We start from the raw sequence: 23,863 nt of genomic DNA on the forward strand, positions 1-23,863 counted from the left end.
TTAAATGAGCCCCGGTTTTTTTCCCCATGAACTTAAATCTACTTACTTCCTGTGCCATAAGAAATTTGACACACTCCCAGGATTACTCACAAATAGTCTTTGGTAAAGAATCTAGGAAAAGACTCTAAAAATCTAAGTAAATCTACCAGTTGCCCCTTTAAAAAATTAATCCTTAAGGGGACAGGGTGAAAACTCTGGCAGGTTAATCTGGCAAAATTTTTGCTGATAAAACAGTCAGTCTCCCCCCGCCCCCCCCCCCCCCCCCCCCAGCACTGCTTAGCCGTCCTTCTACTTGTTTGCCAGTAACTTGTCTGTCACCGGGCTATGACCTCGGTGTGTCCTTCCGGAATTATGCACGCATCAGTTGAATGTCCACTGGCTCTCTCTCTCCGTAAATATTACCCCTGTTACAGCTTAAGCCAAAAACCAATGTTGTTTTGAATAAAAATATGGATTCATGATATAGTGCTGACTCTCAGGTAACTTTCGAGTGTTATTGATCCAGGCAGCCCTAATACCACAGAGGTAAAAGCCGGTGCCTTTGGAATATTAGTGACTATTACTGACTCGGGCACAGGAAAGGGCCTTGGCTGCCGTGGTCCTACAGGACAAAAGCCTCCAACATCCAGGGGAAAACAAGCCTTGATTTCAAGAAGAAGCTCTGAAGTTTGATAATAAGAGTCCGACAGCTAGTTATGGATTCAGAAAGGGCTGGAGGTACTGATAATTCAAAGTTATTTCAGGAAAACTTACTCATGGCCTCCTTCTCCTCTTCCTGTCTTTGTGACCTGCTTTATCTGTTTTCATGTGTATACCGGCAACTCGCTGAAGAGAAAGCCAACAATTGGGTGTATCCTTGTATTTAGTTTTTCCTTGATAAAATTATTTCTCTTTTATCTTAGTTTTAACAGATAGCCCACTGTAGAAAGCTTTCTTGTTCTTTGATTCTTTTTTAAAAAGATTTTATTTATTTATCTCTCTTTAGAGGGGAAGGAGAGCGGGAGAGAAACATCAGTGTATGGTTGCCTTTTGTGCGTCCCCTGCTGAGAAATGGCCTGCAGGGAATGGGCCTGCAACCCAGGCCTGTGCCCTGACTGGGAATCGAACCTTAATCCTCTGGTTTGCAGGCTTGTGCTCAATCCACTGAGCTACACCAGCCAGGGCTGATTCTTTTTTTAAAATCCTCACCTAAGGATATGTTTACTGATTTTAGAGAGAAAGGAAGGGGTTGGGGAGAGAAGAGGGAGAGAAAGAGGCATCTATGTGAGAGAGAAACATCAATTAGTGGCCTCCCATTCATGCCCAACTGGGGATCGAACCTGTAACCTAGGTACGTGCCCTGACCTGGATTGAACCTGTGACTTTTTGGTGCACAGGGATGATGCACCAACCAACTGAGCCACCTGACTGGGGTGGTTCTTTGATCCTTCATCCATCCATGAATTCATTCACTCAGCAAATCAGTATTGAGTGCCCACATGTGCCTCTCGTGCTGTGCAGTTAACAATAAAGAAAAAAGAATGTTAGCTGGTGATAGTGCTACAGAGAAAAATAAAGCAGGGAAGGGGTTCGAGATTCTGCAGCCCAGACCCCAAGGACCTGGAGAAGCCACGGGTCTGAGATGGTCAGACAAGAGAGCCGGAGGAAGACAGAGCACCAGTGCTTTCCGCTCTGGCCCTTACACGAACCTTCCCCTAGAGATCCTCATTCTGCAGGTCCTCGGGCGGCTAGAATCACATAATTCCTTTTAAAGCTTTTATTTACTTATTTTTAGACAGAGGGGAAGGGAGAGAGGGAGAGAAACATCAATGGGTGGTTGCCTCTCAGGTGCCCCTTACTGGGGACCTGGCCCACATGTGCATGTGACTGGGAATTGATCCAGTGACCCTTTGGTTCATAAGCCAGTGCTCAATCCACTGAGCCACACCAGCCAGGGCTAGAATGATGGATTTTTAAAAAGGGTCCTACATGATTCTGGTGCTGCCGTTGGGCACAAGCCCTGGGTTTGAGAACCTGTGATCTAAGGTCAGAGGCCAACAGGAGGTTTAAGTCCAGGGAAGCATCCAGAAACTGGGGTGAGGGTCACCTAGGCTGGGGAAGCAGTGAGGGACTGTAATGTCCGGTAGCCTGCTCTTCCCTCTTCCTTCCCTCCACCCATCCTCCCTGGGATAGAAACCAGCCTCCTCTCATAGCCTCCACCCTGTCTGCATCCTGGAATAGAGTCCTCCCTCAGGGCCCCAAACCTCGCTCTTCGTATGCGAAGGGAAGTTGCTTTCGAATTAAGAAAACTCTGTACTGGGCTAACAAAGCTGGGCTTCCAAGACTATTGTCTTGGTATGGATCAAATAAGCCGGGTGTTGGGGAAAGGGGGCCATCATGGGTAAAGGGAGCCAACAATATGGTGACAGAAGATGACTTGACTCTGGGTGGTGGGCACATAGCGCAACATACAGATCATGTCTCAGAAATCTATACCTGACCCTATACGATCTTATTACCCAATGTCACCCCAATAAATCTAATGAAAAAATTAAAAGAAAGCCTGATGTACAGTCCCCAGTTGAGCAGCAACTCCCTGGTTCTGCACGAAGCAACGAGCACCATTGACCAGTTTGGTGGGGGAGAGAAAGTCACAGGGGAGACGAATTATGAAGCATGAAACGCTCGCGGGGTTTAACGCTGGAAAAATATTATTCTTGTCACGTACTTTTTAGTCCTCATGCTTCCTTTATCTAAGCAGCATTTAACACCCTTTTCTTCCTTGAAATACTTCCCCATTGCCCATTCTCCCAGAATCCTATTTCGGGCTGTTCTTCCCGAGTCTGCTTTGCAGGTTTTTCGTCTGCCCCTCACTTCAGTGTGGTTCTCCTCGGCACCCTTTTCTCTTCTCAGGCTCCAGGTGACCTGGCCTGCGTCTGCGTTTTTGATGACTGTTGCTCCTTCTCTTATCTCCCGAGCCCCAGATCTGCAGACAACGTTTCCTCGTGCATCCACGTAGATGGTCCCCAGCAACCTTACACTCAGCAGGTCTGAGTTCCCCCGGGGGGTGGGGGAGGAGGGTGAATCTCCCTGCCCCTGGCACGCACGGCACCCTTTCCAACGGAAACCCAGGAAACGAAATTGAACTATATTTGGTAGAAGGACAACTTTCAATGGCGTTTCAAGGTCACTGGTAGTCTGTGTTAAACAACGGTCTAGAAATGAAGCAACGCCCAGGGAATCATTGAGATTTCCTCTATTCTTGGACACCCTTTCCCCTAGTGCTGTGAACCACTTCGAGGAGTTCTATTTTCTGCAACAAATTCAGACACGAAGACTTCAATTTCTGAACCAGACAAAGGGCATGCTTCGGAACCCCAAAGCAAGCACTAAGTTTCCTTGGGAAACAGTATCGTATCAGTTTCTGGAATATGCCCTGTAAGGTGCTAAAGAAATCTAGACTGTGATAAGCTTCATCTTTTCCCCCAGAGAAACATAGCTCAAGGCTGTCAAGAAAACTTTTTTTCTTTTCTTACATTTTTTTCACCCGTTTTTAAAAAAACAACGGAGGTTCTTTCCACATCTGAAGTGTGGCCATACCAGTGCTTACTCGCGGGGTAAAGAAATAGGACGGACCATGTGTGGGCTACGGAAGCCGCTCCCCTTCTTTTGGTTAACTCAACATCTTAGGGCCTAGTTGTAAGGAAGGTGCCTCCCTTCAACTTGTCCACTCGTCCGACAGTGCTCTGCAGCTTTTTAAAGAAGCAAGCCCTTCCTTCCAACGAATTATCCCATGAAACCTCGGTGGATGACGCGGCTGCCGCCGCTGAGTGAAGCAGGATGCTCCCCTCCTGTGCTTCCTCGCGGGGAACTTCTGGTGGTGGTGGTCCCCAGCCCAGGGTTTACACAGAATCACCTGGGAAGCAGTCAAAAGCCTCCACCCCAGGCTGCACTCCAAGCCAAACCAGTTTCATCAGAAGCTCTAGATGTGGGGCGCAGGGAGCAATGGTTTTCCAAGCTTCCCAGGTGACTCCACTGTGTACCTGCAGCCCAGAAGGACTGCCTCCGAGCTACACTACCCACCTGTCTGCGGCTCTCCGCGCCCTCCCTAATCAGACCAGGGCCTGGGACTAGGGGGCGGGGGGCGGGGAGGGGGGCTCGGAGCATGCGCAGATAGGCCCTACTGGATCAGATCCGGATAGTGCTCAGCCGCCCTTCTGCGCGGGGGAGGCTGCAACCTCCCCACTCTGGGGGAAGCGTTGGCAAGCTCACGGGACCTGATGGCGGAGCCACGTTTCTCAAACAGCTGTACTGGTAAGGAAGGAGAAGTTTGTATTCCCAGGATGTCTGAAACCTGTTTCCATGCCTCATTGGGTTCCACACTTGGGCAGAAAATATAGGAGTATTGCTTCCCACCGTCCCCCCGCCCCCAGGTTTCCACAGAGGCCCCGTTTGCTTCCCTTCCCTTCCCCCACCAGCCAGGCTACCCCCGGGGCAGTTCGGGGAGCTTCAGAACCACTGGAGGGGAGAGAAGCAGTCAGACAGAGGGGTTAGAGTAATCTGGATTCTAATCTTGTCTCTGCCACTTACTAGCTGTGTGACCTGGGGCTGTTATTCATCTCTGTGCCTCAGTGTCCTCATCTGTAAAGTAGGTGGTAAAGGTAGTGTTTGTCTCACAGGGATGTGTGTGGATGCAAATAGGAGGCCCTGTGAGCGATGCCTGGTGCATCGCTCTAAGAGCTGAGGGGTGGGGGGTGGCGCTGTGAGCTGAGCTGGCCCTCGGCCCTCGGATACCAAGGGCTGCGGCGGAAACACGAACTGGTTTCTGAGTGAGTTTAACTGTTGGATGGGGTTGATTATGACGCAGGGGACCCTTTCCTCTTCTGGCAAACGTCAGAAGGTTTATAGGAATTAAACTGAACGACGTGGGTGAGTGTCTTGAGTTTAAGGTAAGAGTAGCTTCATTTTATTGAGCGGCACACAGGCCACTGCAAGCCCAGGCATTTTGGAGCCGCTAGATGTGGTGGGTGCCTCTGGAAGGTCACCTGCCCTGGAGTTGCCCATGAACCCGGGACTCACACTGAGGCAGTCCCTTTGCCACTTCACATCAGAAGGGCTTAAGGGCTCCCTCCCACGTAGATGAAGAAGCCAAAACCAGATCAGCAGTGGAGGGGACATCGAGTAGGATCAGGTGTGACAGAGGTTGGCCAGGAGAAAGGACAAACAGGTGGGAAGGGCGGGTCACTGGCTGGGGGGAGGAGGGAACCCAGGGCCTTAAAGAGCTGGTGGTGTGTTGGGGGTGCCGCTCCTCCCTCTGACTTGGCCGGGAAGGATAACCAGGGCGTGCCCGCGCCCCTAGAGTTCTTCCCGGAGCACCCCTTTACTCCTCCTCCATGACGCGTGGCCGTCTCTTTCCGGCTTCAGGTTTGACTCAGAGTTCACCTGTGTTTCAGGCTGTTCTCTGATTCCTCCCTATGTAAAGAGTGCTTTGCTGTTTGGAAGCGTCGGGACCCACTGCGAGGTTGTTAGAAATGCAATGTCTTGGGCCCTGCCCCAGACCTTCTGAATCAGAATCTGCGCTTTAACAAAGACCACCAGGTGATCGATTCTATACGAAATTGGGAGGAGCCCTGCTCCAGTTTTCTCCTGAGTCCCCCAAAGCGCATGGGGCAGTCTCAAGACAAACAGTGGCAGGGCGAGGGGGGTGGCTATAAATGCCTATTGAGTCCATCTATTCATGGCAGCTGGGAACACGGGAAGCTGGAGAGACAGAAGACACTCCGACATCCTGTGTGTTTGGCAGAATGGGGAGGTCTGAAGGCCCCAGGGCGTGGGGCGTTTGATGGTGCCGAGTGGGTGAGGGATGCCGTGTGAACCAGCTCTCTCTCCATCACTGTGGAGAGAAGAAACCTGTTCTGCAAGGAAGGGAGTCCGCATATCCTGTGTCTTACCTCATTCAGCTTTTCAGGACTGAAAGCAGGAGTTAGGATACTTCTGACCTCTTCCCATCTTTTGTCGCGTAAGAACAGGATGCTGTCGGAGACCGGTTTGGACTCCAAACCCAATGCCTGGTGAACAGCAACAAGCAGAGGGTTAGGACACAAGGGGAGCCTGAGCCACCTCGGTGGCAGTACAGGTCCACGCTACACACTGTAGTTAAAGGTCTGGTGACCAACAAATGAGGAGGTTCCTTTTGCAAAGATGCAGAAGAAGAATATAGAGACTCAGGGTTAATGATCAAAAGACCTGTGGCCGAAGGCCTGGGCAGCAGACGGATTAGCTCTGATGGCCCAGCTCTGCCCTGGGACAATGTTGTCGTCACTGTATAAGTCATTCAGCGGTTCTGTGGCCTCTGCAGTCCCCCCCCACAGAGTGCGTGTTCCCCGAGGGACCAAAGGGCAGGCTCCTTAGGATGCTCCAGTCTCTCCTGGGATGGAATTCCACGTCTGAGCTCGGTGGCAAGGGGTTTTGTGTGGTTGGATTGGTCAGGTTGGGCGGGAGTTGGCTGACTCATGTGTCTGGGTCCTTGGTGTGTGTGTTGGGTTGGGCGGAGGCAGGGTGATAGGGGCTGGGGAGTGTGGAGGGAGAGGGGAGGGGGAAAAGGAGAGTCCTTCAGAGGCATCTCTCAACAGAGCTGCTTCCGAAAGAACTGCCATGATATTTCCGTGTTTTCTTTCATTCATTCATTTTTCTCATTCAGCAAACATTTGTCGGCTCTCTGATAGCACCAAGGGGTTGGCTCTCCCAGGCTGAATAATGAAGACATTGCTTTGGTCCTCAGGAAGTCAATAGTCTAGTGGGGAAGCAGATAATGAGCCCATAAACTAACCAGCAGATATGATTACTGTCCAGCGGAAAGGGTGTGTTACGAAGGGAGAAGATAGGGCAAGGCCAGAGAATGATAGGGGACTGAATGGGCAGGAAGGCTTCTCGGAGGAACAGACAGTCAGGCTGAGTCTGCAAGCAGGCAAACAGTGAGGCCTCCTCACCCCCTCTTTCCAGGCTATTCTGTGTCTTTGTACAACCAGCTACTCCCATCCAGGGGTCAAAACTGGGGGCCTCCACAGCTGACCACAGTGCCCCTAGCCCTGAGGCTGCAGGGTGTGTGTGTGTGGGGGGGGGGATGGTGGGAGGGTGATTGAGGGCCAAGGACTCTGCAGGACGGCGTGTGATGTATGGTTTCACTATTTCTTTTCACTGTTTTAATTATAGTTGAAACATGAAGCCAGCCGTCATAATTCAAAAGCCTTGTAAAAACTCCTATTTAGAGGAAAATTATAATTTTCTGATAAAATATGAGCACTCAAAATAAGCTATAAAACATAACTGCGAAGTATCTAGGGGGGTTTAATTATATATTAGAACCAAGTGGCTGGGCTGTTTTTCTGCAGAGGAATAATACCTCTCCACACTGAGAATGAAATTCTTTCAGAGTGCCTTGGCCACCATACAGAAGTATGGGTTTGTGGACTTTCGGGAGCATCACCCACTCGTTTGGGTTCCAGAGCCAAAGGAGAAAAGCGCACATTATGTGTGTTTACTGGCAAACACCCGGGGCTGGGCAGCACTACATGAGTAAAGCGCCACACTCCAGGGAGAGCTGGGGGGTGGCTGGTGGGGGGGGGGGTGGTCTGACGAAACAGAATGTATTAAAGAGTCAAGATAGATTGGATTTTGCATCCATCCTTCATCCAAGACATTTTTTCATCTTGTACCCAGAGGAGAGACGCGGCCCCCAGCCTCTTCCCGACCACCCCGCTGTGACAGTGCTCTGTCCTTGGCCCACAGCTGCCATTGGAATTCGCCACTTTCTAGTGGGAACTTTGCGGGGCACTGGTGAGAGAAATGTTTGCATTTCTGGATGTCCTGTTGCCAGAGGGAGAACGGCAAATCAGTCATTTCAGAAGAGCGGACGTGAATTAATGTCCCATAAAATAGTTGGCAGGTTTGGGAACGTTTGGCTGGAAGGAGGAGACTTGGGTGATCCGTACTTAGTGTGCGCTCAGAAAATACGTATTGAACGCATGTGAGATGGGAGGGGGATTTAGGTTGTTTTTGTGGCGTGGGAGGGTAGAACTGAGCTCCATTGGGGAAGCGAAGGGGAAGGTTCCGCACATCTAAAGAACTTCCCAATAGTCAAAAGGCAGAATTATTTAAAGATAAAGTAACCTGCCCTGAGTGGTGAGCCCCGCATTGCTGGGGACCGTAGCCCCTTCTTGGAAATTCCACCCAGGAGGCTTGAGTGTCCAAGGGGTTGATCTGCATGACCTTTAAAACCTCGTCCAACCCCGAGACTTCCTCTCCAGAATATCCCTCCTGGTATTGTTAAAATTAATTGGCCTGCACACATACACATATTAATTGTGGCAAAATGCACATAATGTAAAATGCACTGTCTACACCATTGTTAAGGGTGCATGCAGTTCAGTAGCGTTAGGTTCATGCGCATTGCTGGGCATCCGCCGCCACGGGTCCATCCACAGAACCCGTCCCTCTTGCAGACCGAGGATGCTCTGTGCCTACAGGGTAGTGACTCCCTGTTCCCCTCGCTCGGCCTGTCTTTGCACAGGGGCGATGCCTTGAAAGATGCAGAGGGCTCCCCTGCAAAGACATGAGCAACGGGCCTGGGGAATTTGCTGGGGCAGGAAGGGAACCAGGGCTTTCTGGCCCCTAGTCTGTCTGCTTTGCCCTGCATCCCGAGTCTTAGCAAAGCTGTCGCCGGTTACTTTCTGGTCAGGGGTGTCCAGACAGCAGGCCCTGGCCCCGGTGTAATCAGTGAAAAATCAGGGTAGTGGGTGGCAGGCCGCGTTTTTAAAAAGAAAGGGAAATAAGAAATAGAACTGGGTAGCGATATAAAGGAATGTTTTATAAAACCAGGCTATTTTGTTGCTATAAAACTTTTATTTGAGATAGGTGTGTGTGTGTGTGTGTGTGTGTGTGTGTGTGAGTGAGAGAGAGAGAGAGAGATCGATTCTGTGTCATGATGTGAAATGTTTCTTACCGTAGGCCACAGTCAAAAAAAAAAATTTGAAAAACCTACTCTAACCCAAAGCCAAAACTTGGCAGTTGGCGTGTCCCTCCACTAAAATCCTGTCTGCCACAGTGTTAGCAAGTTGAGAGTATTTATTGAGCACCTACTACGTGCCAGGTGCCGTGTTAGTACAGAATGGGATTCTTGTCTCACGGGGCTCATGGGGTGGCTCCTTACCAACATTCATTGACCTTACAAGGAAGAACATCCTGTTCACATCATTTCATTAATTTGGGGGTGGTTCTTCAGCAGTTAGGACGCCCTGTCCTGGTAAACGGGGAATGGTTCGGTCGCGGCCTCACGGCCTCCCTGCTGAGCTTCCCTTGGACAGCGTTTGTCCCTTCAGTTAAGACCTCTTAAAGCAGCATCTAACTTATTAGACCAGCTAAGCATGAACTTTAAACTTTGAAAAATGACCCAATCCTGAGGAGCAAGTTATTAAAGAAAACCAACCCGTGGGCCTTCTGTGGCCCCATGAAGAGAGTGACCACTAACCAGGTGCTTGTCAGGGGCCAGGCCAGTGGTCCTCACCTGACCTGGAGGCCGTGCAGGCCGCACCGAGCCCTCCCAGAGGGCTGCTGGGCGCATGTGGCACAGTTCTGCCGCACCCGAGTGTGCGTGCTGTTATGAAAAGGCATTGAGAGGCACGACAGAGTAGGAAGTCATGGCCCGGAAGCGTTTTCTTGGGTCCTGGAACCTTCGAGAAAGTCGACTCTAGGCCTGTGGGATGTCTGTGGCGCCTTGGCCTGGAAGTCAGCCATTCTCAGATGGCCACGTGGGCTGCAGGTGACAGGTAAGCACAGTGAGGTGCCTTTAGAGACTCCAGGACTTTGGTGGCTCTGTGTGACTATCACCATCTTGTATAATGTGATGTATGTCAACGAGGCTGCAAAAATATTAACAGCAGAAGGTATGTCGTGGCCTCACGAAGGCCAGGTCCACCACCACACCTATAAACTTGCAGAGATGAGGATGCTCCCTGGCACTGCCTAGCTCTGTCCTCACCTGGGCATGAAGCACCTTGCCCACCCCTCATTTGAGTCTAACCAATAAGAGCTCTAGAATTCTGTCACGTGGAGAACCCTAAATTCTATACCTGAGAACACAGGCTGTTTTCAACATGTGGCTGTAGCTGTACACACATTCCCACCAGGGCTTATATTTGGTGCTTTGAAAGAGAGTTCAGAACCTACGGGACAGGCTTCACCCGTTTGCTCTCTGCTGGTAGGACATGGTCATAAAGGTCTCGTGGTCTTCGCTGCCTCTGCTTCTGACTGTGACTGGCTTCAAGGGTGACCTCCGAGTAAGGTGTCCACAGCTGTGGGGGGCTGGCTCGGGGGGCACCCAGTGGTTAAATTCAGCGTGGGCTCCGTCTGCAACTCCCACCAGTCTGCAGTGGGAGAAAGGCCCTTCTAATCTGAACAGGCACGTTCTAGAGCCTTGTCTGATAGAGTTGCCAGCATTTCCTCCGAGGAGAGGGAAACACAGGCTTGGATCTGTGTCTCCATTAGCCCAGTGCCAGACGGCAAGAGTCTTCCTGACCAGGGAGGAGGGTGAGAAGGTTCGCTAAGTCTTATCTTCTGAGGAAAATCTTGCACAGCTCTCAGCAGAGTTTTTCACAGAAGGGCGAGGTGTCTGTGATACAGCACCTGTTGTACTTGGCTGGGAGAAGAAATTCTCCTGATGGGTCCTAAGAGGGACCCCTTGCCTCCGAAGCTCAGAAGGGCTCTCTGGGATGCAGGTGGGACTCCGTGGTTACCTGTCGGCGCTGACTGCCACCTGAACTGGGACCCCCGTGGGCCCCGTGCTTAGCTAGTCTGACACTCATGGTTCACACAAGAGGAAACCGTGGCTCGGAGGAGTTCAAGGACCGGCTTGAGTTGCAGAGCTAATAAAAGGCAGCAAAGGTGGACTCTAATTTCATTTCTGCAAATCTGAGCCAAGTGCCTTTCCCTGTACTGCGGGGCTGTGGCTCACGAGGGGGGAAATGGAAGAGAAGGAGGTGTTACAACAAGGAGGTTGGGGCGCAGAAGGAGAGGGGGTGTCAGGACTTCCGTGGAATGTTCAGGACTATGGCCAGTGAGAGAACAGAACTGCCTTTTTTACTGTTCTCTCCCCCAAATCCTAGATATTAATCTCCTGGTTTATACATTTATTTCTGCTTCTGCCACCACACAGAAGTTCGGGAAAGAAAGCCTAAGAGTAAGATTTTCCTTATTTCTTGTTTCATAAAGATAAAGATGGCTTCCTGCTGAACCGAGGGTCTTGTAAGACCGAAAAATAGGAGCTCGTTTTCAGCAAGATTTGAAATTTAAAAATGTTCCACCAGGCATTGACAGAACATCTGAGCATTCGAATCAGTACCACTTAGCACGGTTCCTACGTTCCTCAGGCTTCACGAGGCACTCAGCACTTTTAAAAAGATGTTAGAGTTCACACTTACCCACCATGCTGAAAATGTGAGGCTAAGTGTTTTGTAGAGGAACACGACTCCCCGAATCTGGAGGTTTTTCAGGGCCAGCCATGACCAGATATGGCCTAGGCGAGTGAAAGGGGAGGCCTGCGGGGGACAGGCATGTCATCCTGGCTGTCACGTGGGACTTCCAGGGGGCAGCCCCTCCAGGAGGGAGGGTTTCCCGTGCAGAGCAAGGAAACAAGGAGACCCCCCTCGCAGTAGCAGGGGGTCAGGCAGGCGAGGCCGCACACCCATGTTTCTGGTCCTGTGCCCGTCTGTTTGGGTTTTAAGTAAGCAGGTCTGCCTCTCTCACAGCTGTGGACCTACCACGCGCATTGACCCTTCTCCAGTTGGTCATGGAAAAAAATATAGAATAAAAACCAAGCTATTTTTTAAAAAGTAAATAAAAGATTCGCAGAGTGAAAAAACAGTGTTCAAGCTTTGACTGAGGCGACGAGAGCATTCCTAAGGCACTCAGGAAAAACCATTCCCACCACATAAATCTCACTGCTCAGGTTTGAAAACCTGAAGGCTTTAATTGACTCAGTGTTTCCTTTAAGAGATCAGAAACTCGAGACCCACAAGTTTTCAGAGCTGTCGGTGTGCAGCAGCTGCAGGTGTCGGGGGAGGGGGCGGTTTTGTGGCAAGCCTGCTGGGTCCCCCTCGCTCCATGGTAGATGCCCACAGGCAGGTCCCCGAGGCTCCAGCACAGGTGGCCGGATCCGCCCGGAGCGCCGCTCGGTTTTCCTGGCCGGTGAGCTGTAATGAGCCTACCGCCTCTGCTGCCATGAGGGGCTGCCGCAGATGCAGTAAGGTTTCTGGTGACCAATTTGCCTCCAAACTTCGGTCATCCTTGCTCGTGCCAAGGGCTTGGTGGTTTCGCGGGGGCTCGGCCTGTCATTCTGATGTCCATGCGGTGAGAGGACAAGAGCGATGTTGGGAGAAGCTGCCCGGGGGCAGCCAGGCCCCTGGATTCCTGTGGTTCTGGGTAAAACCACTCACAAAGCCAGTGCATGCTGTAGGTGTGTCTCTTGTGAGCTGAGAGTGTGAGCAAACCCGGGCCTGAAGCAGTGATCCTTGGTTGCCCGGGAGGACCTCGGGCCTGGTACCCACACCCACACAGGGAGCTCCCAGCACCTGCTGCCTCCACTCCACACACAGGCAGCAGAACCTGGATGGGTCTGCAGCCCAGCCCACACTCTGGGTTGTCATTTTGGACCAGAGCTCAGAGCGTCCCCTCCCTGTCCCCTTCTAACGAGACCACGCTAACACGGGCCACGGACCCCCTTACCTCCGTCATCCTTCCCACAGGCCCCCCCCCTGCCCAAGCGTAGGACCTTGAGGGGAGGTCAGGAATGGCAAGCTCCCCACCACGCCCCTGTGGACTGTGACCACGTCTGCTGAGTCACGTCCCCCCCACCCCCCACCCCGATTCAGTTTCCGCAGATACTGAAGGAAGAGTCTCCTCTGTGGCGTTGTTGAATGCCCGATAGCAAAGAGGAGCTAATTTAAAAAGATATCCCAGTAAAAATAACCAAGTCTCGAGGCGCTGGGACAACAGGTTCTACAATGCCAGAAGATGGATTTGGGTCTAACGGTCCCAGGCCACCAAGCAAGGTCAGGAAGTGCTGCGGGCGTGGAAAGAGGCCCTCGGAGTCCATCTGGAAACTGGGCAAAGCTGTCGTTCCGTGGAATGAGGGCCCTCCAAGCGCGTGAGTGGGGAAGTGTTGTAAGACCTGCCATCCTCGGTCTGACCCACAGCCTGTCCAGCCCAGTGTTCTGGAGTTTGAAAAAACAATTTTGTTCAGCAACTTCTGAATTCAATACATATTTGCTCCATGGCCACATCCATTGGGGAGTTCCCCACGGAGTTCCCCACGGTCACATGCCCTGCAGCCAGGGTGGCGGGGGCCCACACGCGAGCGGACCTGGCCTCCCACAGGCGGACAATGAAACCGTGTGTTATTTAAGTTGCTTTTCACTTAGTGTATCGAACTAATATGCTGAGGTATTTCCTGTGTCGCGGGGGACCATTTGGTAGACACTTGCACGGAGGAAGCCTTGAATGCGTACTGAACGGGTGTGTAATAAAGCCGAATCGCAGAACACTTCAGTAAACATGGTTTACTAGGGGGAAGGCGGCGTGGTGTCATGAGGAGAAACCACGCCTCACTGGTCTCCTTGAGTTCTTTGAGCAGATAAATGAGCATCTGGAGAAGAGGGAACCACAGACCCCAATTTAATTTGACTTTCAAAAACCTGCGAGGAAATCTCACTCTAAAGATGGGTTAAAAAAGAAATCGAGTCGCTGAGGGTTGTTTTATCCTCAAGATGGAGTTGGATTAAAGAGCGTAAACAAAGCTGAAGATAAGTGGATACGTTCCCAGATGGAAAAGTACATAAATGCTGGGGTTTCCTAGACATCTGATCTTCGATGGGCTCTGTCTCTGTGTTTCTGAGTGATCTGGATAAGAGAGTGTGTATTAGCTCTCCAGTTATCAGCAGTGTCTGCTTCTTCCAGGGACAGTGTCACATTGGTGAAGATTCAGTTCAGCTTGAACAAGAGTTTACTGGATGCTGAGTAGTCGTTAGGTGTTTGGGACACGGGGTGCAAACATGCGGGGCAAGCCTTCAAGAGCTAACGATCGAGTTCCGGTGGAAGCCGTGCCTTCATTTACTGTGAGTGGTACGTAGAATCAGTGGTGAACGTGAGCGATGCTGACGATAACCAGTATAAGAGTTCAGAGAAGGGGAAAAGTAAGTGTGGACTGAAGCAGGGAAGGCTTCGTGGAGGAAGCAAAATTGGCGAAGAGCCGGGAAGGACAGCTAGGGTTCGGCTGGGTACCGAGGACGTGGTGGTCTCCTCTGAAGAGCAGCTAGTGCACGTCCAGTGCGGGGAATGCAGGAGTTATATGTGTGACCTCGTTTAGCTTTCGGCAGCCCAGGAAGGTAGATCACGTCCCCATCTTCCCAAGGAAGAAGGGGAGGCTTACAGGAGTTAAGTAATTTGCTCAAGCTCACATTGCTAGCAAGTGCAAGCCCCACTGTTATGCTGCCTCCAGTTCTAGAGGGAATGTCAGCATGAGCAAAGGCACTGGGGTAGGGCTTTCCATGGGCGGGGGGCGCTGGTTAATGGAGAGACTCAATGGAAAATGGTCCGGTCCAGCAGGAGTGAGAGCTTGTAGTGGGGAGCAGGGAGAGCTGAGATGGGAGGATATGAAAAGCCCGTACAGTACAGAGGCCCTTAAATCTTGTCAGGGAGCCCTGGCTGGTGTGGCTCAGTGGATTGAGCATGGGCCTGCGAACCACATGATCACGGTTCAATTCCCAGTCGAGGGCACATGCCTGGGTTGCAGGCCAGTTCCCGGTTCCCGGCAGGCGACGCACGAGAGGCAACCATACATTGATATTTCTCTCCCTCTCTCCTTCCCTTCCCCTCTAAAGATAAATAAATAAAATCTTTAAAAAAAATCTTGTCAGGGAAACTTGAACTTTCTCCTGAGGGCACTGTGTTGAGTGGAAGAAAGAAATTGGAGCCATATTCTGAGTTCGGGACCTAGAGACCTTAGAACAGGGTTGGGAAAAATTAGGGAGGTTGGACAAAGGGTTTAGCGGAGAAGTGGACTGAAGCTAGAGCAAGTGTATCGGTGCTCTCTGCTTGTACGTGTGTGTTGAGTGAATGTTCCTAATTTATCAGTTAGACGGCAGCCCTCTTGCTAGTCAGCTCTCAGGGTCTTGTGCCCTGGTGACATCTGGATGTCACGTGAAACAGTAGGTAGACAGGGGGTGGCCATGTCCCATCAAGAACCGTGGCAGGCTCTCGGCACACCTTCCCTGCCTGCTGGGATACCGGGCCCTTTGACGTACAGGCTTCCCCCCCTTCCTTAATCATTGCTCTGAGCAACAGTGTACAACTGTATTTAACCGTCAGTCTCCTTCTCTGAGAGCCCGGTGCCACAGAAGACCTTCAGGGGACTTGGGGCCGGGGAATGACAACGTAGCGATTAGGGAAGAGTCTCTTGAGGCAGCAGAGTAAACTTCTGAGGTCCTTTCACCATCCCTCCTGGTCACCTCCTTCCAGGAACCGTGCAGTGTCTGGACTGGGCGTGATGCTCGAGGGCTGGAAGGGTGAGCAGCCAACTGCTCCTTGAAACCTTGACCGACCAGAAATATCACCCACGGCAGCGGCTGTAGCCGTGGCGGTGAAACGAGCCCTGGGTGTGAGCCAGGAGAGGGCATGTGAATCCCTGCTCTTCCTCCTTTTAGGGATGGGGCCAGGTTGTCACTTCATCAGGTCTTAGTTTGCGTGTCTGTTCAACAGAGACAATAACTGGACCAATCTCATAAGTTCTCGTGAGGTTTAGAAAACACTCCGAGTGGCTCCATTAGTATAGAACACGGCGGGTGGGGGAGGCTATGCAATTTCTTTAAGACTCGAGCCCCGAGATCTCCCAGCCTGTCCCCTTCCTGGATGGCACAGTGGTTTCCACAGCAGAAGCGCTGGCCCTGCAATACTGTACCGGTCCCTCTGCTTGTCTTGCTCTGTCACTGGTGAGCTCCTTGAGGACAAGGTCAAGTCCTTTATCTCGTTTATAACCATCACCTATCCATGGCCAATGTGCAAGTTTGCCAGATAACCAATGAAAGAGCGACTACCTTACCTACTATCCCTATAAGAATGGAAGATGAGTTTAATTTGACATACACAAAAATAGGTTGGCACAGACTGAGTCTCTGAATTCTCACCAGCAAGTGTTTATTAGTTCATTTTAGACTCTTTTTAAGAATCAACATCAGCACACCCTGGCTGGTGTGGCTCAGCGGATTCAGCGCCAGACCTGTGAACCAAAGGGTTGCCGGTTCAATTCCCAGTCAGGGCGCACGCCTGGGTTGTGGAGCCTGGCCCCACAACCAGTAGGGGGCACACAAGAGGCAACCACCCATTGGTGTTTCTCTCCCTTTCTTTCTCCCTTCCTTCCCTTCTCTCTAAAAATAAATAAATAAAATCTTAAAATAAAAAAGAATCAACGTAAATGCTATTGGTTATCTGCTAGAATTCCTGTCTTCCCCCNGACGGCAGCCCTCTTGCTTGTCAGCTCTCAGGGTCTTGTGCCCTGGTGACATCTGGATGTCACGTGAAACAGTAGGTAGACAGGGGGTGGCCATATCCCATCAAGAACCGTGGCAGGCTCTCGGCACACCTTCCCTGCCTGCTGGGATACTGGGCCCTTTGACGTACAGGCTTCCCCCCCTTCCTTAATCATTGCTCTGAGCAACAGTGTACAACTGTATTTAACCATCAGTCTCCTTCTGAGAGCCCGGTGCCACAGAAGACCTTCAGGGGACTTGGAGCCGGGGAATGACAACGTAGCGATTGGGGAAGAGTCTCTTGAGGCAGCAGAGTAAACTTCTGAGGTCCTTTCACCGTCCCTCCTGGTCACCTCCTTCAAGGAACCGTGCAGTGTCTGGACTGGGTGTGATGCTCGAGGGCTGGAAGGGTGAGCAGCCAACTGCTCCGTGAAACCTTGACTGACCAGAAATATCACCCACGGCAGCGGCTGTAGCCGTGGCGGTGAAACGAGCCCTGGGCGTGAGCCAGGAGAGGGCATGTGAATCCCTGCTCTTCCTCCTTTTAGGGATGGGGCCAGGTTGTCACTTCATCAGGTCTTAGTTTGCGTGTCTGTTCGACAGAGACGATAACTGGACCAATCTCATAAGTTCTTGTGAGGTTTAAAAAACACTCCGAGTGGCTCCATTAGTATAGAACACGGCGGGTAAGGGGGGCTATGCAAATTTCTTTAAGACTCAAGCCCCAAGATCTCCCAGCCTGTCCCCTTCCTGGATGGCACAGTGGTTTCCACAGCAGAAGCGCTGCCCCTACAACACTGTACCGGTCCCTCTGCTTGTCTTGCTCTGTCACTGGTGAGCTCCTTGAGGACAAGGTCAAGTCCTTTATCTCGTTTATAACCATCACCTATCCAGGGCCGGGCACATGGCCAATGTGCAAGTTTGCCAGATAACCAATGAAAGAGCGACTACCAACTACCTTACCTACTATCCCTATAAGAATGGAAGATGAGTTTAATTTGACATACACAAAAATAGGTTGGCACAGAGTGAGTCTCTGATTCTCACCAGTAAGTGTTTATTAATTCATTTTAGACTCTTTTTAAGAATCAACATCAGCGTGCCCTGGCTGGTGTGGCTCAGCGGATTGAGCACCAGGCCTGTGAACCAAAGGGTTGCCGGTTCAATTCCCAGTCAGGGCGCACGCCTGGGTTGTGGAGCCTGGCCCCACAACCAGTAGGGGGCACACAAGAGGCAACCACCCATTGGTGTTTCTCTCCCTCTCTTTCTCCCTTCCTTCCCTTCTCTCTAAAAATAAATAAATAAAATCTTAAAATAAAAAAAGAATCAACATAAATGCTATTGGTTATCTGCTAGAATTCCTGTCTTCCCCCTTTTGGAAAATACAGACAACGCTGACCTCTGCCACTTTCTGTCACCTTGTCCATTCTTTGGGATTTCTCAGCAAAGAGATGAAAAGTAGAAAATGTATTTTCTAAGAAGATGGAGTGTGTGCGTCCTTTAGTGGGTCAGAGACTTGAACTGGCATAAAGGGGCCCCCTGACAGGCTCCCCCGGCTACTTGAGAACAAATTTTCCTCGGAATGTGGCTCATCCTTCCTTTCCAGCCTTAAGGTTTTTATATTCTCTGGGAGAAATGTCAGCACAAGAGGCTCGACATTCTGCCTTTTCTCTGATATTTATGAACGTTGCTGGGTCTTCTGCCGTTCACTTGACCTGTGCCCTGTGGATTCCTCTGGCTTTGAATGCAGCTTTAAGCCCCCCTCCCGGTTTTAGGAGTTTTAGGAACCACGACCTCTCCTTGAGCGTTAGCTGCCCTGCAGCATTTCTGAAATGTAAGTGTCATTCCGTTGCACTGGTGTGTCTGTCTCGAAAACCCGAGTTCCCCGGGCAGTGCAGTTTGAGTCAGTGAGAGGCCCAGCCGTGTCCCCGTGCGCTGTGACACGCAGTCCCCGCGTCTCAGAGTCACTCCCCATCCACCCGCAGGCAGAAAGGAAACCACATACCATTCTGTTGGTGAAGTTGCTGAAGTTCTCAACCAACACCTGCTTGATCATGTCCGGCTCCGAGATAACGATGAACATCCGACGGCCGAGATAGTACCTGGGAGGAATGAAAGAATTACTTTCGGATGTGTCGTGGTTGCCTGCCCGTGTCATCCTTGCCAAAAGGAGTTGACGGCGGCATGGAGTGAAGGGTGGAAGACAAATAGGAAGTAGCGCTGCAGAGAAGATGAGGGAAGGTACCTGCTGGTCATGCGGAATAGTGTCGCTGGAATGATCTAACGTTAAATCTCATTCCACAGACACCGGTGGGCTCCCACCTTGAACCAGTCCCTGCAGGTCCCTGGGTGGGTCAGGCAGACTCCCCGCCCCCAGCGAGCTCATAGCCTGGTAGAAAACGTGAACGCCGTCATAAGGAATTCATCAGATCCAGCAAAATAGCAGAGGTCAGTGATATCCATAGCGCCCCCCAAAGGGGAAGACAGTTATTCTGGGCGGGCGGGGGAGAATGATGAATGACTTTTATATATTGATTCTTGGAAAATGTCCGAAGTGAATTAATGAATATTTGTGGGAATTCGGGAGAGATTAAACTGCTGGCGAAGGGCTGCACATCTGGTCGCCACACCTGTCTGTGGAAAAACTCCAGATTCTTGGGCATGAATGAAGACATGGGGGGAAGGATCGGCCGGTCAGCCGGAGCTGGCGAACCGTAACTGGAGGCGGTTGGTGCCTCCAGTTAGATAGGACAAGCCCATGCCTTGTTGTATTTATTTACTAACGTATGAGGGAGAGGAAAGCGAGAGCCTTCAGGGGTCTTGTTGTCTGGTGGGAGTGACAACTCGGAAGTCGCCACACAGGGGGACGTCTGGCGCACTTGGGTAACCTTAAAGGCACGCCCAGCTCCGTGCTGGGAGAAGAGACAAAAGGCTTCCCAGAGCGGGTGATCCTCTCACTGAGTTCTGAACGAGGAGCAGGAGTTACTCCAGGAAGGTGGGTGGCAGAGGCAGGTGAGGGGTCCCCTGCAGAGAAGACAGTGGGGCACCTGTCCAGGGATGAGCCTGAGCGCTCGGCTGCCAGCTGTGCGGAGCTGACCAAACGCCCGACACATGGCCCCCTGCATGAGACCCCGTTGGCTGTCCGTGAAATTACGCTTTTGGGGTATAATTTGATTGCTGGCACATGCAGCTCCGGCTTAAAAAGTCGTAAAATGTGAAAGCAGCAAAATTTAGTCTGGATTCTTAGTTATGCTGAACTTCTCATGAGCCGAACAAGGTTTTAATTTTGTAACTCACTGACCAGGGGGAAAATGAAAACAAGATTCGCCTGGCAGGTATTGGGCGCTCAAAATATTCACCTGAGTGATCCTATTTCCCCAAATGGCGGGGGAAATCTTGGGACGCAGGAGTTCAGCAGGTGTGGTGGAAGAAAGCATACTGACCAGTTTTTATTGGTTTTTAACCAAGGAAACCAAAAATAACACAATAAGGCCGCAAGGCAATCCTTTCATAAAATTGATGAGGAGTGCTGTGGAATCGTTTGAAAATCTAGTGAAAGCTGTGGCCATTCTCCTGAGAAAAATGGACGTTAACAGCCTTTTATGTAGTCTGAGGGGTTCCTGGACCCCGGAAGCCCACTCGAGAGCAGAGCTTCTTAAACGTAAAATATGCTCCAAAGTCACCTCTCTGGGTTTGGAGAGATAATGGCTTAAAAATCCTCCAGCCTGACATAAGTCACAGACTGCAGATTCAAGACGCTGTGTGAACGCCCCCCACCGTCCCCCCCCCCCAGGAGGGACCCAAGGAAATGCATGCCGACATATGCCACATCATTAAACTTTTGAAAACCCCAAACAGAAAACATCTTGAAAGCAGCCAGCGAGAAATGACGTGTTGTCTGCAGGGAATACCAATTCAAAGGACGGCACAACATCAGAAACCATGGAGACCGAAAGGAAGTGAGAAGGAATGCTGAGAGATGAGAGCTGTCAATCACAAGTCCTATGTCTGGTGAAAATATACTTCAGGAAAGAAGAAGAAATAACATCGTCTGATGAAGGGAAACTAAGAGAATATGTCACTATCAGGCCTGCCCTTAAAGAATGCCAGCAAATTACGTATTGCAATGTAAAAAAGAGTTATATGCCACAACCAAGTGGTATTCTCTAGGTATACCTGGCTGGCTCAATATATATATATAAAAAAAATCAATATACTCTCTCTATAAACTGAATAAAAAAGAAGGGTTATGTGATCATTCAGTTGATGTAAAAAAGGCATTTGGCAAAATCCAACACTCATTCATGAATTGGAAATTCTCAGGGAATAGAAGGGAGCTTCCTCAACTATATAAAAAAAGTATCTACACCCTGGCTGGTGTAGCTCAGTGGATTGAGCACGGGCCTGTGAAGCAAAGGGTCGCTGGTTTGATTCCCAGTCAGGACACATGGCTGGGTTGCAGGCCAGGTCCCAAAGGGGACACGTGAGAGGCAACCACACATTGATGTTTCTCTCCCACTCTTTCTCCTTCCCTTCCCCTCTAAAAATAAATAAATAAAATATTTTAAAAAATAAATAAAGTATCTGTGAGAAACTACAGAAACCAGCTAAGCTCTCATTTAATGGGGAAAGACAGTACTTTCTCCTGAGACTGGGAAGAAGGCAAGGATATTTAACATAGTACTGGCAATTCTAGCAAGTGCAGTAAGGCAAGAAAAATAAATAAGAAGAATAAAGATTAGAAAGAAATTCATGAAATTGCCCCATTCTTGGATGACATGATTGTCCACATAAAAAATTGTAAGAAATAAAAAAAAAAAACCAATCCTGAACTAGTAAATGAGTTCAGTAAGGTTTCAGGATAAAAGATCAGCATACACACGAACACAGAATCAACACAGCATCTGTTTGCTAACAATGAACTTAAAACACAATGCCATTGACCATGCTCATTAAGAAAACAAAGAAGACCTCAATAGATGGAGAGATACATTATGTTCATGGATCAGCACACTCCATACTGATCACAGTAAGAATTTTTGTAGGCATAGACAAGCTTATTTTAAAATTCATATGGAAAGGCAAAGGAGTGAAAATAACTAAATCAGTTTGGAAAAAGAATGAAGTGGGGGGGGGATCAGTCTACCAGATTTTAAGACTTGGCTACAGTAGTCAAGACTGAGTGGCATTGGCAGAGAAATAGACCCCTAGATGATTGGAACAGAGTAGACCCAGAAATAGACCTACACAAGTTTCCTCGATTGGGTTTTGACGGAGGCACAAAAGCAAAGCAACGGAGGAAGAAAAGCCTTTTCCACAAGCGGGGCTGAAGCAATTGGACGTGCATTGGCCAAAAAAATGACCACATGCCTTGCACAAAAATCACCGCAGAATGGACCACAGACTTAGGTGTAAAACATAAAACTTTTAGAAAAAAAATAGGAGAAAATCTTTGGGAGCTAGCACTAGGCAAATGCTTCTGAGACTCGACACCAAAAGTACAATTTGTTACAGACAAAAATTAATCAAATGGTCTTTGTCCAATTTTTTTCCTCCCTGAAAGACCCTGTTAAGAGGTAAAGGCAATCCACACACTGGGAGAAATATCTGCAAACCATGCATATGACAAAGAACTTGTATCTAGAGTATGCAGTCTATAAAATGTGGGCGAAAGAAGTGAACAGGTACTTCGCCAAAGAAGAGACGCAGATGGCAAGTAAACCCGTGAAAAGATGTTCAATATTGTTCGCTGTTTGGAAAATGCACATTAAAACCACAGTGAGCTATTGCTACACATCAGAATGGCTAGAATAAAATAATAACATCAAATGCTGGTGAGCATGTGGAGAAACTATCACTCATGTGTTGGTGTGAATGTAAAGTGGTACAGCCTCTTTGGAAAATAGTTTGGTGGTTTCTTATAAAACTAAACATGCACTTACTATGTATGACCCAGCAATAGCACTCCAGGGCATTTATCCCAGAGAAATGAAAACTCATGTTCACACGAAAACGTGAATGTGATAATTCATAGTAGCTTTATTTGTCACATACAAACACTGAAAACATCGCAAATGTTCTTCAGTGGACAGATGGTTAAACAAACAGTGGTATATCCATGCAATGGAATACTATGCTGCACTAAAAAAGACCACAGCTGATTGCTGCTGCAGTGAGTTGGGTGGCTATCAAGGGAGTTATGTAAATGAAAAAAGCCAATCTAGAAAGATTTCATGTTCTTTTATTGTGAAAGTTTATTGTTCAGTCTTTTGTAATCTCTGTCCCTCCTTTTGAGCAAAAGGTTTCATATTATACGATCCCATTTGCATAACAATTTTGAAATAATAAACTGATAGCGATAGGAAAGATATTATTAGTGGCTGGAGGTTAGGAAGGGGTGGTGACGGGTTGGTGTGGCTCTGAAGGGTGGCCCGAGAGAGCCTTGTGGTGAGGGGACACTTCCACATCTTGGCTGTGGTGGCGGTTCCACAAAGCTACACACGTGATATAATTGCTTAAATGCTACACACACCCCCACACACACGAGTGCACGTAAACCCAATAAAATCCGAATAAGTGTTGTGGATTGGACCTGTGTCGCTTCCATCATGTCTTCTAGTTCCGTGAAGGTGACCATTGGGGACACGGGGTGAAGGATACCTGGGACCTCTTTGTGCCTTTTGTTTTGCAACTTTCTGTGAATCTATAATTGTCTCAGAATAAAGAAGTGTTTTTAGAAAAGTCACTGGGAGCTTAATAAATATAATCGTATCTCCAGTCTTCCCCAAGTCAGGCCTAGTAGGCCTGGGCGGGGCCCAGGAATCTGCATTTAACAGGGTCTCTGGATTCTGAGGCAGGAAGACTGCTTCCGAGCTGAGAATACTACCCAAGGGCGGTGCTGCATCCAACCGTCCAGAAAATAAGGATGCCCGGCCCCACCTGGACCCACCTGACCAGAGCCTTCGGGAAGGGGCCGTCTCTTCTCATTGTAACAGGCTCCCCAGGGGATCCTGATGTGATAAAAATAACCCGGTCAGGGACTCCAAACCCCAAATTAAAAATCCTGCTCTATACCCCATCATCTTAGAATTTACACCATTCCTATTACCTTAAATTCTTAGTTCAATATACAAGGAAAACATTTGCGCTGGGGTGCAACCGTATTTTGATAATATATTTATATTGATTTAGTTATTGCCAAAATAATTTCACACACATAGTTTGGGTTTTCAAAAAACCCAAAATAATATTCCTACATTCAAATGAACGTCGTCCTCCCCAGTGGGCACCTTGGGAGTCTTCGTGTGTTT

At 49.6% G+C, this 23,863-nt stretch overlaps 1 protein-coding gene across 1 annotated transcript in view; it reads right to left on the reverse strand.

Moving 5' to 3' along the window:
- The window catches only part of TBXAS1 (thromboxane A synthase 1), a 139,277-nt gene that overhangs the window by 60,141 nt on the left and 55,273 nt on the right, over nt 1-23,863 (reverse strand). The window contains exons 4-5 of the mRNA XM_037049077.1: nt 18,559-18,655; nt 5,931-6,047 (exon numbers count right to left, since the gene is read on the reverse strand). Coding sequence (XP_036904972.1) covers nt 5,931-6,047; nt 18,559-18,655 — 214 coding nt within the window. The remainder of the gene's footprint in view (nt 1-5,930; nt 6,048-18,558; nt 18,656-23,863) is intronic.

This window comes from Sturnira hondurensis, unplaced genomic scaffold (assembly GCF_014824575.4).
Source record: "Sturnira hondurensis isolate 20B ecotype Veracruz unplaced genomic scaffold, ASM1482457v3 Scaffold0006437, whole genome shotgun sequence".
Lineage (NCBI taxonomy): Eukaryota > Metazoa > Chordata > Mammalia > Chiroptera > Phyllostomidae > Sturnira > Sturnira hondurensis.